Source organism: Andrographis paniculata, unplaced genomic scaffold, assembly GCF_009805555.1.
Source record: "Andrographis paniculata isolate CXL003 unplaced genomic scaffold, ASM980555v1 Contig69END, whole genome shotgun sequence".
NCBI lineage: Eukaryota > Viridiplantae > Streptophyta > Magnoliopsida > Lamiales > Acanthaceae > Andrographis > Andrographis paniculata.
Genome location: NW_026137605.1, coordinates 5,726,053 through 5,745,925, shown reverse-complemented (window position 1 = coordinate 5,745,925; position 19,873 = coordinate 5,726,053). Strand labels below are relative to the sequence as shown.

General features: G+C 33.7%; 3 protein-coding genes across 4 annotated transcripts; 1 reads left to right on the top strand and 2 right to left on the bottom strand.

Moving 5' to 3' along the window:
• Positions 1–3,500: 3,500 nt before the first annotated feature.
• On the bottom strand, positions 3,501–9,932 carry LOC127263627 (histidine kinase 3-like). 2 transcript variants are annotated; one of them, XM_051292737.1, is made up of 11 exons: positions 9,016–9,131; positions 8,656–8,908; positions 7,991–8,276; positions 7,635–7,800; positions 7,308–7,520; positions 6,892–7,078; positions 6,753–6,804; positions 6,416–6,645; positions 6,210–6,308; positions 4,752–5,848; positions 3,501–4,559 (listed from the first exon to the last, which is right to left on the bottom strand). In XM_051292737.1, exons 2-11 carry the CDS (start codon positions 8,848–8,850, stop codon positions 4,286–4,288), a joined length of 2,799 nt encoding a protein of 932 aa, XP_051148694.1. In that variant the 5' UTR covers positions 8,851–8,908; positions 9,016–9,131; the 3' UTR covers positions 3,501–4,285. The 2 variants fall into 2 exon arrangements, with proteins under 2 accessions (XP_051148694.1, XP_051148693.1); XM_051292736.1 differs by having other exon boundaries at positions 8,656–9,932.
• Positions 9,933–12,538: 2,606 nt separating this feature from the next.
• On the bottom strand, positions 12,539–13,720 carry LOC127263960 (glutathione S-transferase T3-like). Its single transcript, XM_051293283.1, has one exon. It carries the CDS (start codon positions 13,718–13,720, stop codon positions 12,539–12,541), a length of 1,182 nt encoding a protein of 393 aa, XP_051149240.1.
• Positions 13,721–14,071: 351 nt separating this feature from the next.
• Positions 14,072–15,385, top strand: LOC127263959 (uncharacterized). The gene has a single exon (XM_051293282.1). The coding sequence runs from the start codon at positions 14,072–14,074 to the stop codon at positions 15,383–15,385; it is 1,314 nt and encodes a 437-aa protein (XP_051149239.1).
• Positions 15,386–19,873: the final 4,488 nt, after the last annotated feature.

The window sequence follows — 19,873 nt, the reverse complement described above, 5'->3', positions numbered from 1 at the left end:
TATTATTACATTTAAAATAACACATGTTAGAAAGTTTGGAGGAAAATAATGAGATTGTCTTTTTATCATAAAATAAGGAGCTTATATATAGGCAATACAAAACAGACTCGATAGACTCAAATCTAAGTAATCTAATCTATGAATAATATTAAATCTAGATTTAAATCTACTAAATCTAAAATTGAATATCTAAAATATCTCAACATTCTCCCTCAAACTCAAGTGGTATAACAAAAACCAACTTAGTTTGATAAGAAATATAAACGCAAAAAAAAACTATAAATAAAATTAGCAGTTGACTCTCCACCCACCGGAGCAAAAAAACAAGATGACTCTCCACCGGAGCCAAAACGACATGACTCCACCGGAGCCGAAAACGACATGACTCCACCGGAGTTGAAAACGATATGACTCCACCGGAGCCGAAAACGACATGACTCCACCGGAGCCGAAAACGACATGACTCCACCGGAGTTGAAAACAATATGACTCCACCGGAGCCGAAAACGACATGACTCTACCGAAGCCGAACACGAGATAACTTTCTACTGGAGACGAAAAAGAGATGACTCCATCGGAGCCGAAAAGCATATGAATCCACCGGAGCCGAAAACCACATGACTCCACCGGAGCCTAAAACGACATGACTCCACCGGAGCCGCAAACGACATGACTCTCTACTGGAGTCGAAAACGATGGGAGTACTCTCCACAAAATCGGAAATAACAGGACTCTCATTGCAAGCAGACGGATCGTAGAATTGCGAACAGATGCGCAAACATGACTTCAATTGTAGACAAAATCAAGACTCAAGATAAAATCAAAATTAGAAAAAGAAAGGGCCGGAAACTATTGAAAAAATTTCAAAATTAAGAGACCTCCGGGTACATCCCGTGTTGAATGTACGCGAGAACAGACAAATTTCAGATTGTATGCAAGAAGGCAGCGGACAGATGACAAATCTTAGACGAAACAGATTTGCAAAAAGACGGACTTGCAAAAGCATAATCTCAAAACCACCGAGACCTCCGGGTACAATCCAGGTTGAATGTACCCGGAGAAACACAGGTTCGTAGGCTATATCTACGACATGATAAAAATAGGCTCTGATACCATGTTAGAAACTTTGGGGGAAAATAATGAGATTGTCTTTTTTATGATAAAATAAGGAGCCTATATATAGGCAATACAAAACAGACTCGATAGACTCAAATCTAAGTAATCTAATTTATGAATAATATTAAATTTAGATATAAATCTACTAAATCTAAAATTGAATATCTAAAATATCTCAAGAGCACATTGTTAGTTTAACGCATATTTGTATGAAATATAAAAAACATTATTACACCACACAACAAGTAGAATGCAGAGTTAACATATTATTACAATAAAAACATTATTAGTTTAGCACATATTTATATGAAATATAGATAACAAATGATTATACTGTAACAATAATATTTCACCACGCAATAAATATATTGCAAAATTAGCGTATTATTAAATAAGAATATATTTATATTATAAATAATAAATGATTACACTATAACAATAATATTTCACCACACAATAAGCATATTGCAAAATTAGCGAATTATTAAATAAGAATATATTTATATTATAAATAATAAATGATTATACTATAATGAACATATTTTAGCATACAACAACCACATTGTAAAATTAGTATATTATTATTGTTAAAGTAACACACTTTATTATATTAGCACATATTTATATTATAAATAGCAAACAATTGCACTGTAACTAGCATATTTTACCACACAATATATATTTCAAAATTAACAATATTGCTTAAATAGCACAGTTGAACATATAGAAATCATATAATTATTTATTAAATAAAATATATATATTTCAAAAAGTACAGGGAAACATAATATAATTTGTTAAGAATTATTGGATAAATATTATAAAATACAAAATTATATTTATACCTTAGCAATAATTCTAACTATTGAATTAATTATTAATCCAAAGAATTAAAATTAACAATCATACTATTGACACCAAAGTCCTAAAAGAAACTGCTCCTTTCGTCTCAAACACCTTGCAATATTTTTAAATTAATAATCATACTATTGACTAGTCCTAATCACCCGGCTAACCAAAGTCATAAAAGAAACTGTTCCCTCCGTCTCAAACACCTTGCAACATTTTTTTTATGTCACAAATACCCTGCAACATTTCTAAAATAGAAAATAATTAATTATACTTAATCCCCTCATATCGTCCAAATAAAAAAATAAAATATACATTTCTCTCAATCACATCACCTAATTTCTAAATTATCCTACTTAATACTACTGACCTAAAAGCCCGTGCCAAAAGCAAATGTTGCATCTTGTTTGGGACGGAAAGAGTAATATTTTTATTGTAAATGAGAGTATTTAAAACAACGTTTATAAACTAATACTCCCTCCGTCCAATATTTATGTATCCGTTTACTTTTTACACGAAATTTTAGAAATATTATTATTATATTGAAATATAGTAGAAATAAAGGTAAAAAGACTAACATTGTTAGTATTATAGGATATAAAAATAGTGAATGTATCACTTTTGCACAAGGTACAAACCCTTTTATAGCAGTTCCAAGAGGCCACTCTGGAAGAAATTCCCCGAGAAGAAAATAGTGAAGCAAACGACCTTGCACAACAAGCATCTTCAGTCTGATGAACAAGCTAATTTTCTTGCTTATATTTCAAATACGGATCTAGAAGCAAAAAGACTAACATTGTTAGTATTATAGGATATAAAAATAGTGAATGTATCACTTTTGCACAAGGTACAAACCCTTTTATAGCAGTTCCAAGAGGCCACTCTGGAAGAAATTCCCCGAGAAGAAAATAGTGAAGCAAACGACCTTGCACAACAAGCATCTTCGGTCTGATGAACAAGCTAATTTTCTTGCTTATATTTCAAATACGGATCTAGATTCTTTCTCAAGGAAGCCGAAAAATTCTTCATCTTAATTCTGGCAGGCTTACTTTGATAAGTCGTTGAAAAATATTTTGAGTGGCAACACACTTTCTTGATACTCAGCTCATAGCTCCATTCAAAATGACCTCCATTTTGATTATATCCATTTTTTATTGCTAGAGTATAGTATTTAACGGTTATAAGAATTGAGAGAACAAACAAAAAGCTGAATCATCGTCTCATTGTTTATAAACTTGATGAGATTGATTCTGAAATACCGGACAACATTCATTGTGTTTTTCACTTGTTCCGAAGCTCTCCTAATTTGGAGTCCCTTGAAATTTCAATAAGTGACATATCGTTGATTATATCGTCTTTATTTTATCTTTTCCGGTACCGGTATTCTCAATACGATAATGAAGTGCCCCCTTGATTGTTTGAAGGATGCACCAACTATTCTTCTAAAATACTTGAAAGATATGAAAATCTCAAACATGTCTGGTTATGATGTGGAAAGGGAAGAAGCTTTTGTAGTGATGAATAGGCAACGCAACTTAAGAATTTGAAAATGAGATACAAACAAACAATTCTCTTCCAGGTTCAAACCACAATTAAAACCAAAACAAAAATGCATGTGTATACAACATACTACTATATATATTGTATTCTCGCGTGCTTTGTGTCGGTATTACTACAAACTACATAGAACAAACATTAAATTAACAGTGTTTGATTTGTGTAGACCAGACCAAACCAGACCAGCTATTCCAAGTGTAGTGAGTGAGTATGATAAACTAAATGAGGCTTGCTCTAAGCTAAGCTATAACTTACTACAGCTGATTTGAGGCCAATCTCATGAAAAAAACCAGAGATTATTATAGTCTGCTCTACCAACCTCACAGAATGGACATAAAATACACTTCCCCCTATTCCTTTTCCAGAACCCAATATGATCTCCCTCAAGAATTTTGACCTTTATTAATAATAGTAATAATAATAAGACTTTTGCTGATACACTACTACTACTACTACTACTACTACTATGTACACTAAGTAGTCCAGTCTCTGTATCCACAATAACCAACCAACCAACCACTCATTCCTGCTGCCTGCACAAGGGAAGATAAGAAGATTAATTATCATCCAAGAATCAATCAAAAGATAGCCTAGCCAGCCTCCCACAGAAACAAACACCAAATCAGCAGCGGCAGCAGCAGCAGCATGCATACTCACAAACAATGCTCAAGTGCAACCAGATAGCTAGGAGAGTCTCCTCTCCTTGGGGCAGACAGACAGGCCTTTGGCTTAGGAGTATGTGGGCAGGCGGGCACCGACTCATCTACTGATGTTTCTCATCCGCATCCGAGACTGCTTTAAAAAAACGCGACACTTCTCGATATAGTATCTCAGCCTCAAATGGCTTTGATACGTACCCGTCCATCCCACACTTGAAGCACGCTTCATTTGTGGCCTGGATGACATCAGCCGTCATGGCCAAAATGGGCACGTGCCACTTTGAGATATGTCCGTATACTTCGGCAGAAAGTTCTCCTCCCTGGATCCTATTGTTTATGCTCAACTCCATCTCCCTAATCCTCTTTGTAGCTTCAAATCTGTAACATTACTTTCTGTGGTTAATTATAGCGTATATAGCAGCTACACATCATATGTTGCACTAATTAACATTAGGAAAAGGACAAGTATCTCCTCTGTTAAGTAAGTATGTATTGCCACTTGATGCATAACCACAACATATTGAATTCCTTCAAACCAGTCGAGCTGGTGAGGGAGGCAGTAATGCTTACCCATCCATTTCCGGCATCTGAATATCCATGAAACAGGCGTCAAATAGGTGTGGAGGAGTTAGCAACAATATTGCATCTTTCCCCCTCTCTGCATGGACCACCTCAGCACCGTACTTTTTTAGAGCTCCGGAAGCCACCACAAGGTTCACTGGATTGTCATCTACTACTAGAATCTTTTTACCATGAAGAAGATTGCTGAGGGACAGATTATGATGCTCTCCATTGCGATACATTCTTCGGCTTCCAAGACCCATGGCACGCTGTAGGGATGCGGCAAGCATGCTTGCTCTTAGTGGTTTCATGACAACAAATGGTGTGGGAACATCAGAATCTGAAAAACCGGCTTGAACAACACTGCTTGTTGAATTTGATAGAAGCAATAGTTTAGGAGCGATCCCATAATTGTTCCTTCTCAACATCGAAACTGACATGCATATATCCCTATTCCAGATTTCCTCTTCAATGAAAACCATGTTCAAGGGGATTACGCCAGAGAAGCTTTGACTCAAGTCAGAAACCACTTCGACGTGGATTCCAAGCCGCTGGATGTGATATTTGGAGACCATAGCTCGGACAGGGTTGGATTCCACTAGCAGTGCTCTCATCCCATGAAATTCCGATGAAATAGAGTCAAACTTACTGTTCACTGGCTGGCTGATTGATTTGTTGAAATTTGAGGAGCTATTACTGAAAACAGCCGTGAAAGTAAAAGTCGATCCAATCTGTGGTGAGCTTGCTAATCCAATTTCACCTTTCATTAGGTGAACCAAACACTTGCTGATGCTTAAACCAATACCCGTGCCCCCATTTCGGGTGATGGAGGGACCAACTTGCATGAAGGGATGGAACACACAGGATTGAGCTTCCAGTGGGATGCCCTGACCAGTGTCTTCTACAGATACTATTATATTAATTTGATCGGCTAATGAAGAAGAGCTGCCTCCATCTTGATTCAAAGGTCTAAATCCTGCCCAGCTTAGCCTTCTATCAACTACAGGGTAAGCACTCAAGGAGCTATTCAAGTTGCCCTCTACTTCCATATCCAAAACTTCTTCAATAAGATGGACTGTCACAAATATGTGTCCTTTATCAGTGAACTGCAAACAAACAGCAACCAGGCAGTCAAAACATTGCATATAATGCTAAACACTACACCTAGGATAGCTGTTTTACAGGATTGTGTCAGATTGCTAGGATAAAGTCACTATGCATGACTTACAGAAAGAGAATTAGGGGAGACAATCTTCTCACTCTAAGAATAACACAAGGATATTGAATGAAATTTGTTGATATAAGCGTCATTTATTTTGAACAGCAGACAGACACAGTAGTGCAGTCACTGCTCTCAAAACTTCACATATTCAACTAAGCATCACAAAAGGATTTCAAATAAGCAACAATTCCAAATTTACTCTCAAATTTATGGCTTAAAATGATTAAATTCTAGATAAAACTTACTTTGATTGAATTTCCCACCAGGTTGGTAACAATCTGTCTGAATCTTCCGGGATCACCAACTAATGTAGCAGGCACTTTACTAGAAACGTAAACAGCTAACTGCTCATGCAGTCACCCAACAACATGACAAAAATTGCAAATGCAATTCAAGTTAGAAATGACAAAACAGGGAAGAACAAAAACAGAAGTCAGAACATGTTACTTACCTCAACTTTTTTGTCTTGAGATTTTCCCGAGAAAAGTGATAAAACATCATCAAGAATAGCCCTCAAGTCAAAACTAACTGCTTCAAGCTCAAGTTTACCAGATTCAATCTTTGCTAGGTCCAGGACCTCATTTATGAGTGAAACTAATGCTTTACCACTCTCCCTGGCAGTTCTAACATAATCTTTCTGAGTTTCATCCAGACCTGTATCCATAAGCATTTGCAGCATTCCTGTCATAAAAAATAATAGGCAGTTTCACAAATTATCAGCAATGTAATTTCATCAACATTCGCTAGATCCTGGAACATGGATCAAAAGATCTGGCTTATTGACTAACCAAGAACACCGTTCATTGGAGTTCTGATTTCATGAGAAACTGTAGCAAGAAACTGCAAATAAAAGAAAATCAATTAGGATGCATTATTTTACTGGTGACACGATCACAGTTTATACTAAAGATGGAAAAGTTCTACTACCTGTGACTTTGCAACATCAGCTGCCTCAGCACGTTTCTTAAGCTCCATCATCTCATGATAATCGTTCTCAACTTTTGCTATTCGATTCATGGTAGCATGGAAAATTTGCCCCATGAGCAATGAAATTATGAGGATCCCAACTGATGTAGTTATTGCAACCCATGGCCATGGTGGTTTTTGCTTGAATCTGATAGAAAAGGAAATCCTTTAAGAGATTCCATCAAGGGACATTTGAAAGGATGCTAGTATCGGCTGCACTTGTTGTGCAAGCAAGAAACATAGTATATAGATAAGAATCTAACTGAAAACAAAATATATTTACTTGTTCATCAGTTATTATCAAGGCTTCAAATAAGTACTCGAGAACAAGAATGTGATAGGAGGTACTTTTGAATAGAGAGAAGTGTTCAAGTTACCTGCAATGCATCTCATGCATTCTAAATGGATCTCCAAAGCTAAGAGCACTGACATGACACAGTCCTCCAAATGAGTTGTTTGAACCATACATGCTAATAGGTTGGGAGACATTGGTAGTATCATATACATTCACAAGAATAGTTTGCTTGCTAGCAAGCTGCTGAAGCAGTTTCTCCACAAGCGACTCAATATCGAAGATCCCGCCAAGATACCTTGTCCATGAAGTCAGATGTCAACAGACCTCAGCCACATCACATTTGAGTATATATTGAAAGATAAATCAAGCCTAAAGCTATTTGAGATTGGATTCTAGTCAGATAGCATACCCAGCAGTTAATTGGATCCTTTCAGTAGTGGAAGCATAAGGAGGGAGATCTGCTTTGTAAACAGCAAATGTCAATATCACCCCTAGGCGATTTGTTTTAAGTAATCTGAAAGGAGCAGTGAGGACCCCTTTTCCTGATTCCCTTGCACGCAATACATTGTCACGATCTTCCTATTACAACAAGAATTTTGAAACATAAGAGTTTGCTTTGTACTCAAGCCTGTCTTCAGCTTCAAATATTTGAATACATATTTGTGCCACAATTAGCAGAAATCTTCCTTGTAGTCTATGCTCAAAAAGCGTATACAGGAGAGAAGCTATTTAACATTGAGAAAAGGAAAATTATTCAATAAGCACTTGCCTTTCCCGACATAACATCTACAGAGATGACATGAGCAACAGTGTCTTGTGCAAAAATGACAGGGGCATACTCCTCCTGCACGGGGGATGGCTCAAGATCTGCTGGATCGTACTCATCTTCATGGACTGGAGTCTGTTCAACATTATCCATTCTCTTGATAGTTAGGCCATGTTGGATCTCGAATTGCTCTCTTTCTGCGTGGAGCACCCGTACAGCATATGCTACTCCACTTGTAAGAGGCCTCTCAAATGATGTTCTTTCTGTATATTTGGCGAAAGTCCTCTACAGTGTATTGAAGTTAAAGCATGTTAATGAAGCCTCTAAGAACGAAACATTCAGAACCAAATCTGATTCTAAACAATACACTCATCAGGCACGAAGAAACTTCAATGAATGCAAGCAAGAGTATTCATATTCTATGCAACACTCCACCCCTCTGACCAAAAATAAAAACTCAACATATATATTAGAATAACTCATGAGGAATAAGGATACTGCAAAAAATGATAGTCAGTCAGATTGTAGCTTTGTTGTGGGCAAGACCAAGAAGCAATATGCCCGAAAACAAGTGTTGCAAGGAAATGATTAACCAAATGAGCCAAAAAAAAATCAACATAACAGGTAATAGGTGAAAATTCGTCAGATATGGGTGGTTCTTTACCTGATCAATAGCAGATGGGATCTTTCCATGGTGAAAAATTGAAATCATGACAGACATCGCCTGAATATGATTCATGCTAACATTGAACTGATCTTGTAGCATCCTCGCCCTCTCATCACACATACTAGCAAGTGTTTCTTTCCTCTTCTCCAGAGCTTGTGAGCTCATGTACCAGAAAACCCATAAAGATGCCATAATTCCAAACACTATCCAAGCTATCAGAAGTTTCCGCCACCAGTTCTTGGTCACTTTCCTGGAACCAAAATACTGGTAATAATTATGGTGGATCTTACACACACAATCCAAAACCAGACCCCAAAATTTGATCCATGCATGCCCCCCCTCACCAATAAAACCAACCTTGGTGGTCATGATTCCTCCATTACTTAGCCAATTCAAAGAGATCAGAGATAGAAACCAGCAACACAACAACAGGAAAAGATGGCCCACCTTCAATCCAAAACCAATTACATCAAGTAAACTCATCTAACAAAGAGAATACCGAGGGATGCTGGTCAAGGAGCACCAGATTCAGCTACCTCTTCAGTTTTAGTTATTCTATTGAGTATTATGGAACCGTGCCGTCAAAGCTATAGCAAACCCCTATATGGACTTCCACACTAACATCAAATCCCTACTATGACTTTCAGAAAGCGCCTCAAAAATTGCAGAAAGCAAGAAGAGGCCACAGATAATGATGCTATCTTATCCACCTAATCCTAAATATGTTCTTAATTCAATTCAAATTAAGGGAGATGAAGAAATTCTCAAGCAAGCACCCTTAACAGAACCAAAGAACTCCCGACCCTCCAACTCCTTCAAAGATTCAACATAATATTGATTTACATCGGGCTAGCTACCAACCACAACTCGCCAGGAGAAATTATTCAAAGCTAACGAAGGAAGATTCTTTTAACAAGAAGCAATAAAATTCTAATCACCCAAAGTAAATCCTAAGCAAACAACAAAAGCACCAGCAGCGGCGAAACACCCTAAGTGAAAAATCTGAAGATGTTTCCCTTCAATATGTTTCGCCTTAACTTCCTGAAACTGAAAAGTATAAATGGAACTAAGAGCTGTGGAGTTTGACTCTCAAAGAGCCAACAATTGGAGTTCTTGAGATGTTTGATAGATTAATGATTGGAGCAGTAAATAATGGTCTCACTAAGAGAGAGAGAAAGAGAGAGGGATTGAAAAAGAAAATCACTTTAATTTATAAGGACACTTGCTACAAGAATCTGAGAAAGTAAGATGAGGGAGGGGAACACGGTGGTAGAAGTAGATATGTCTGCAAGCGAAGGACCATTATTCCTTAACACATTTCATCCATCAATCGATCAAACACACACGAAACAAGAAGAATAACGGGAATTTGGACTTGGTTTGTTATTAACATCAATTCCCATTAATTAATTAATTACAGTAATTATTAAGTAAAAATAAGGAAAAGACCAGTAGGTATTAATTAAAGAGTGAATAAGGTATGTTTCCACTCACCAAAAGGGAAAAAAATAATAAATAAAAAAATAAAGTAATAATAATAATAATAATAATAATAATAAAAGAGAAAAACACGAAGCACGAATGTTGTTTTACCCTCTTTGCTTCTGATCACATGACCCGACCCGACCCGTTGGAGAAGTCCTATTCGCCAACAAGTTACCTCCACTTTAAAATCCACACACATAAAAAAAAAAATATATTTATAAAGTCGGAAATACCCTTATAATCAATTATAGAAAAATTAAATGATAATGTAACTATGTAGTTTATGTCACTTTCGTTCCTTTGTACTCACGTTGCCCGAGTCGGATCGGATCAGTCTCCTTCAAATTGGCTGCTATATCCTATAGGGTATCAATTCAGGCAAACTTCTGAGGCTATTCACATTAAAGAAATTCTCCAAAAGTTTTTTAAAATTTTTACTTTATACTTATTTTTTTTTAATTTCACAATCTTTTTCTTTCACCTCATTATATATATTTTAATTTATATCAAAATAATTAATAATATTATTAAATTTTAAAAAAATTATATCAATATAATAAATAATAAAATTTTATATAATAAAAAATAATATTTTTTTAAAAAAAAAGTTTTTGTAGGTTGCTGTGCAGAGCAACCCACAAAAAGTTTTTGGTTTCTTTTAAGAATGTGGCATTGACGTGGAGGTCTCTGCAGGGGAAAGAAACCCCCGATGCAGAGATGCCCTTAGGCCATCCGCATCAATGAAACCCAATATGAGTTTCTTCCATCTCTTTTATTTTCTACGTTATATTTTCTCATTTTCTCTCTGTCACGTCATTCGAGAAATTCATTTCATTTTATACATTTATCAAAGAAACTCATTTACACAAATTTTAATTTCTCTTTCTTCCATATTATTAAATTATCTATTTTTAAAATAATTTTAATAATAATAATTTTTATCAAATATATATTTATTAGTATTTATTTATTTAATAATTTAATTTATAAATAATAACAAATATTTATTATTATTATTATTTTCTTATTATTGTGATCAATATTAATGATTATTTAATTATAATTATTTATATTTAATAAAATTTTAATATAAAAAACGTATTTAATATAATAATCTATATATCAAAGAAGAAGAAAAATAATTGCAAATAAAACAATACAATTATTTAAATTAAAATAACATCGAACAATTTAATTATTTGCAGAACAAAACTTCTGCCATATGTGTTCAATTTTATAGTACAACATTTTGTATTATGTGTCTTTAAAAAAATAAAATAAATTCTATTGATTTGATATGCAATGATAAATATAAGAATGTTGTAAGAAATTAGTACAATAAAAATTAATGTGATGTGAAAATTCAATTTTATGGTACAACCTTTTGTTATTATTATTAATTGGTTATATTTAATTAAAATTTTATTTAACAAAAATATATCAATATTGGTATGATTTTGTAAAAAATAAAATTTTATAAAATATAAAAATATAAAAATTATTAATAAATATATATATATATAATAAAAATATAATGTATAAAAACTAACTAAAAAAATATTTTTTTGCCATGTATTCCAATTTAATTGGACACATAGTAAAAATACACTAATGTCTCGGTTTTAAAGGAATGCTGTAGATACAGTCAGCGCTACACGCTGGCAAGCAAATAATTAATTTTTAATTTATTATTATTTTTTTTAATCCGACGTGGGGTTTCTCTGCAGGAGATAAACCCCCTACGCTAATGGCCTTAGGGCATCCACAACGGGAGACGCTTGTTGAGAAACGCCTCCCACGTCATCATTTATTAAATAAAAAAAAATTAAAACACCAATTAACATAAGGAACGGTACATTGCGAGTGTACCGTTTCTTCCAATTTTTGTGGGCCATGGTCCACTTTTTTATTCAATAAATATTAAAAATAATATTTATAATATATACTTTTTTATTTATATTTATAATAATTTGTTTTATTAAAATATTAGATTTAAATTTTATTATATGAGTTTTATTTAATATTTATTTTTTTATTAAAATAATATTGTTAATAACTATAATTTTTAATATAATATTTTTATATTTTATGTAACTTTTTAATGCATATTTTTGTAAAATATTTAATTAAATATCTATTAATTCAATTATAACATTTGTTTAATTAAAATTACATGCAATACAAATAATAAATAAAAATACATAAAAATATTCATAAATTTAAAATTAAATTTACATGACTTAATTAAATTATACACACTACAAATATTAATTGAAAATACATAAAAATATTCATAAATTTAAATGCAAACCTACACGACTTAATTAAAATTACAGACAATACATATAATAATTAAAAATACATGAAATAAATACCAATAAATTTAAATGCAAACTTACGGAAAACATTCGCGTGCCAACCTTTGTTTCAACTGTTCTTCAAATTCCGTCAGATTATCCCCTTTGGCCATTATCATCATGAGCATTTCCATCTTCGTCTTAGCAAGTTCTAACTGTTTAGCTTCCCGATCAAATTTTCTTGCCGTTTTTTCTATCCTTTTAGCTTTCAAAAGTGCTTCTATTTTTTCGGGTTGTTGCTTCAATCTTTGCTCCTTGACTGCTGCCATATGTTCCATACTTGAGCTAAATTCACTGCTTTTTTCGTAAAATTTTTCATAATTTTCAGTAGGACTTGAATTGAATGCCTCGTTTTGCACCTGTTTCTCCCTCTTCTTACTTGCTTTAATACCAGGGGGACGAGTAGGAGGAGTTGGGTCATCCACATCAAAGTATGGTGTCGCCGGACACGAACCTGAGTATCCACCGTCTTCACTCGTTTTTGTTCGCTTTGAACTTCCACCACTGTTATGAGATGATTCGCAGTAACTGGCCTTCCATTTAGGCTCATTTCTGAGTATACGCCAAGCATCTTTATGGACGAAGTCTTTGCTCTCACCGTCATTTGAGTATATTTTCTTTGCTGCATTGAGGACATCCGTGCTTGATTGTCCACTGCGCATGTTTCGATTGGCCTCCTCATAACACCCAACAAATTTTTGCACTGACTTACATATTTTACTCCAACGATTTTTACATTGAGTAACACCTCTGCTCGTTGCACTTTCGGGCTTGTTCTCCATATAGTACGTTGCAATTCTTTTCCAGAAAGCACTACTTGGTTGGTCAGTGTTGGTTACGGCATCCTTACTTGTGTTCAGCCATGCACTGATTAGAAGTTCGTCTTCATTCCAGCTCCACACCTTCCTCGTATCTTTATTTTTTGAATTGTGAGGCACATCATCATCTGCTAAATTGATAGGTGTGCAATGTTGTGGGGTGCCCACTGCTTCATTCGCTTGCATCATGAATTGAGGAGATGATGAACTTCCGAACGCTTGAAAGTTTGGAGGATAGAAGTTTGGAGGAATTTGATAATATGGTGAAGGATTGAATGGTTGAAATGGGACATTAGATGTAGGGAATATGGGTTGATTTCCTAACATGTTCATAAAACTTGGAAATCGAAAAGAATTTTGGGGATCTTGAGAGTTGGATGAATTTTGAGAGTTGGGATCCATTCGTAGGAAATTTAGAAGATAATATAGAGAGAAGAAAATGAAGAGAGAAGATTATAAAGAGATGGTGTAGATGATATGAAGTGAGAATGTAGTGTATTTATAGTAAATATTGCAACGGTTATATTCCCAACGGCTATATTCCCCAACGGCTATATTCCCAACGGCTATATTCCCAACGGCTATATTCCCCAACGGCCATATTCCCAACGGCTATATTCCCCAACGGCTATATTTCCAACGGCTATATTCCCAACGGCTAGTTTCTAATTTATATATATGTAACCAATTCACATGCACACAATTCATATGCACAATAGTTCAACCTTTCATATCTTATTTTCTCTCAAAACAATGTCAATTTCATCCTTATCTCTGTCCGATTCATCCGACGAAGAGTTGGAAAATATATGTCAATTGGCAGAAACATATGCTCAATTGTATCAAAAAATTGAGCATATCAACAATGAAGATGAGGGAAGCTCACGGAAACGTCGACGGAGAACATACATAGAGAGGAATCGTGAAGATGGTCATACTCGATTATTCAATGATTATTTTTCTGATAACCCCGTGTATCCAAGTTCTTATTTTCGTCGTAGGTTTCGAATGAGAAAACATGTCTTTCTTCGTATAGTAGATCGCCTCTCCAATGAAATGGAGTTCTTTCAGCAACGGCGTGATGCTACAGGAAGAGATGGATTGTCAGCATTACAAAAATGCACAGCAGCAATACGTGTATTGGCATACGGCACAACTACTGACACTGTTGACGAATATCTTCGTCTTGGAGAGAGCACCACAAGGGCATGTTTGAAGCAATTTGTTGAAGGGATATGTTCTCTATTTGGTGAGGAATACCTACGACGACCAAATTCTACTGATGTACAACGATTATTATTTGTTGCAGAGACACGTGGTTTTCCAGGCATGCTAGGAAGTATTGATTGTATGCACTGGGAATGGAAAAATTGTCCGGCTGCTTGGAAAGGCCAATTCGAACGTGGAGATCATGGCAAACCTACAGTTATATTGGAAGCTGTAGCCTCATACGATCTATGGATTTGGCATGCATTTTTTGGCACACCAGGTACATGCAATGACATTAATGTACTTGATCGATCTCCGGTATTTAACGACGTTTTGAATGGCAGAGCTCCAGAGGTTAATTTTGTTATCAACAACCATCAATATAATATGGGATATTATCTTACTGATGGAATTTACCCTCCGTGGGCAACCTTTGTTCAATCGATTCGTCTCCCTCAAGGTTATAAAGCACAATTATTTGCGCAACATCAAGAAGCGGTTCGAAAAGATGTGGAACGTGCTTTTGGTGTATTACAAGCTCGGTTTGCCTTCATTAAAACTCCATCACTTATTTGGGATATTAATTTACTAGGTAAAATAATGAGAGCATGCATCATATTACATAATATGATTGTAGAAGATGAAAGGGACACTTATGTGCATTATTACGATACATCTCAATATGATCAAGTGAAGACAAATGATAACTCGAATTGGTCATACAACAATACGAGACATGCAACTATGGATCAATACCTACGGAACAGAATGCGACTCCGAGCTAGAGAAACACACCACCAGCTCAAAGCGGATTTAGTTGAACACATTTGGGAGAAATTTGGTCAATCGACTAATTAATTTATTTGAAAAATATATTGTAATATTATGTATTTTTTATTAAATTTAAGTTTGAATTTTTAATTAGTATGTGGATGTGGAATTATTATTTTTATTTATTTTATTTATTTATGCTAAATAATTATTTTATTTTTATTAAATATTATAAGAATAAAATATGATTGCAAAATATAAGTTTATTTTATAAATAGATAAAATATTTAATGAGGTGGAAAAAGTAAAGATTTTAAAGGGTTCTTTGATGTGAATGTAAAATATAGTTGGAGTTCTTCGTGACGTGGCGGAGAGAGAAACTGACGTGGCACAGGAGAGAGAATGAGAAGAAATTTCTTTACTTTTTCCACCTCATTAAATATTTTATCTATTTATAAAATAAACTTATATTTTGCAATCATATTTTATTCTTATAATATTTAATAAAAATAAAACAATTATTTAGCATAAATAAATAAAAATAATAATTTCACACTTTGCATAATAATTAAAGTTAAATATTTAATTTTTTTATTTCTTGAAAAATATATTTCAAATTATAAATATTAAATAAAATTTTATATAACAAAATTAGAATATAATATTTTAAATAAAATAAATTATTATAAATATAAATAAAAAAGTATATATTATAAATATTATTTTTAATATTTATTGAATAAGAAAATGGACCATGGCCCACAAAAATTGGAAGAAACGGTACACTCGCAATGTACCGTTTCTTATGTTAATTGGTGTTTTAATTTTTTTTTTATTTAATAAATGATGACGTGGGAGGCGCTTCTCAACAAGCGTCTCCCGTTGTGGATGCCCTTAGCTATTACTTCATCTTCTTGAAGTTATGTCAGTTTTTATTTCTATTTATATGCTAAATCTATTTATAGTAAAAAGAAATTATATATAAAAAATAATAACTTTTTTATACTTTTTTTTTAGTTGTTCATTATATATTCAACAATTATTTTTTAATAAAATTTTATAATAATTTATTTTACTTTCTACTTATCATATTTTTATATCAAAATATTATTCTGTCCGTCTTCAACCATGGTGCAACATTTGTTTCGATAGAAGAATTTACGTAGATAGTATTAAATAGAATAGTTTTGAAAATGAACTGATATGATAGAGAGAGAAAAATGTATATTTATTTGATGTGATGAGATAAATAATGAGATATGAATTAAATATATTAATTATTTTTTAATTTTTGGATATACTAAAAAGAAAATATTGCAGAATATTTGAAACGAAGAGAATTACTTTTTTTAATTTTTATATTCAATAAAAAATGCATAATTATTCTGAATTGAGGAAGTATTATTTTTTTTAATTAGAAATTATTTTATATTTTTTTATAAATATATAAATATATTTACCTATATTTAATCCTTGTGTCTATTATTATTCGTCTTGAATAAGTAAATAGTATAGAATAAATAAGGTACTGTTATATAATATATAACAATATAATATAATTGGTAAGTATTAAGTGTATATATATATATATGAATGTGTGTATGATATTTAATAGATATATAGATATATATAGAGAGAGAGAGGGGGAGAGAGGATTATGAGAGAAATCCTGTGCGGATGAATTGATGCCTACTCCATTTCATTCATTATGTACATATATTATATAGGAGAAACAACATACAATATATGAGTGTAATGCATCTATATCAAAGATAGGTAGTGTCTACGTATACATTTGTTGTACAATACTCCCTCTTGGATGCTTTATACATAGAATGTGTCTCGTTAAAACTTTACTATAAAAAAATCACGTGGGAAAAAATCATAGTGAAAGAAAAAGAGTATATCATTCTTGTATTAATGCGCTCACCTTGTTTTAGACTTTATTTGATGTCTTTTATCCGACGAATTCCAATTCCTTGTACTAATTTGTTGAATGTTACAGTCAGTAGCGCCTTCGTAAACAAATCTGCAAAATTTTCAGACGATTGAATTTGTTGCATATCAATTTCACCACTTTTCTGAAGATCGTGGGTGAAAAGGAATTTGGAGATATGTGCTTTGTCCGATCGCCTTTAATATACTCTCCTTTTAATTGAACTATACAAGTTGCATTATCTTCAAATAATATTATAGGAGGTAATATATCATCGGTAATCAAGCCACAATTTTTCCGAAAATGGTGAATCATGGACCTCAACCAAACGCATTCACGACTTGCTTCATGAATTGCTAAAACCTCAGCGTGGTTTGAAGAAGTAGCTGTTATCGTCTGTTTAGGAGATCTCCAAGAGATTGCGGTTCCGCCATAAGTAAATAAATAGCCAGTTTGAGATTTTGCTTAGTGTGGATCAGACAAATAACTAGCATCAGCATAACCGATTAATTCATTTCGAGATTCCCTCGAATAAAATAGACCGAAGTCATGAGTCCCCTGAAGATAACGAAAAATGTGCTTGATACCATTCCAATGGCGCTTTGTGGGGGATGCGCTAAACCTGACGAGTAGATTTACTGAAAAGATATATTTGGCCTGGTACAATTTGCAATGTACATTAATGCACCAATAGCGCTGAGATATGATACCTCGGGGCTAGGTATTTCTTCATTTTCTTCTCTTGGCCTAAATGGATCTTTACTGGGATCAAGGGATCTTACCACCATTAGTGTACTAAGAGAGTGAGATTTATCCATGTAAAATTATTTTAATACCTTTTGGGTATATGTGGATTGATAGATAAATATTTCATTGTTCACATGATCCACTTGTAATCCCAGACAATATTTTGTCTTTCCAAAATCTTTGATCTCAAATTCTTTCTTTAGATATTCAACTGCAATTGGGATCTCTTTTGGAGTTCCAATTAAATTGAGATCATCAACATATATCGCAATAATGACAAAATTTGATCCATTTTTCTTGATAAAGACGCATGGGCATATTGGATCATTAGTATAACCTTCTTTTATTAAACAGTCACTGAGACGGTTATACCACATTCGCCCTGATTGTTTAAGTCTATATAATGACTTTTTCAATTTGATGGAATATGATTCCCTTGGGTTTAATTTATATGCTTCAGGCATATTGAATCCTTCATGAACTTTCATATAAATATCAGTATCCAATGAGCCATAAAGATATGCAGTAACTACGTCTAAAAGACGCATATCGAGCTTTTCTCGCACTGCTAGGCTCGCAAGGTATCTAAATGTTATTCCATCAACAATCGGAGAGTATGTTTCATCAAAATCTACTCCAGGTCTTTGTGAGAATCCCTGAGCTATAAGACGGGCTTTATATCTCACAATTTCATTATGTTCATTTCTTTTTCGTACAAACACCCATTTGTATCCAACTGGTTTTATATCATTTGGTGTTTGAACAATTGGTCCGAAGACCTCTCTTTTGTTTAATGAGTCAAGCTCTGATTGAATCGCATTTTTCCATTTTGGCCAATCATATCTTTGTCGACATTCATGAACCGATTTTGGCTCTGGATCCTCATTATCTTTCATTATATCAAGTGCTAAACTGTATGCGAAGGCATTATCAATAATTGTCTCTTTACGGTTCCAATATTTTCTTGAAGTAACATAGTTAATTGAGTTTTCAATAATCTCATCATATTCTTCAAGATCGTGCTCTTCTTGAGCAATTATTTTAGGGTTGACTTCCTCATTAGATTGAGGTTTATCAATGTCATTCTTGATATTTTCATGATTATCATCATTAATTCCTCTTTTCTTTCGAGGATGTTTATCTTTGGAACCGAGTGGTCTACCACGCTTTAAGCGTGTTGCTGATTCATTAACACTTGCAATTTATCCATCAGGAACAATTATTTTAGCCGGAGCGTTAGCAGCTTGGATATATGATCGAGTGACTTTGCTCGAGTCATTGAATGCATCCAGTAACTGATTTATAATATTTTGCAAATGTATAATACGTTAAACTTGTAGTTCACACTACTTTGTACGAGGATCACAAAAATTCAATGGGATTTTCCAATTAATATCCCTTTTCGGTTCATTTTTGTCTCCCCTAATATCGGAAAATGTGATTCATCAAAATGACAATCTGCAAATCTTGCAGTGAATAAATCACCCGTCATAGGCTCAAGATATTTTAAAATTGACGGTGATTCATATCCGATATAAATGCCCAATCTACGTTGAGGACCCATTTTTGTACGTTTGGAGGATGAAATAGGAACATAAACAGCACACCCAAAAATGTGTAGATGAGATATATTTAGTTTGTGAGCAAATACTAACTGCATTGGAGAATAGCTATGATAGTTTGTCGGTCTCATTCTTATAAGTGTTCCTGCATGTAACATTGCATGCCCCCAAGCTGAAACGGGCAACATAGACCTCATCAGTAATGGTCTAGAAATCAATTGCAATATTTTAATAAGTGATTCTGCCAGGCCATTTTGTGTATGAACATGAACAACTGGGTGCTCTACATTAATTCCAATCGACATGCAATAATCATCAAATGCATTTGAT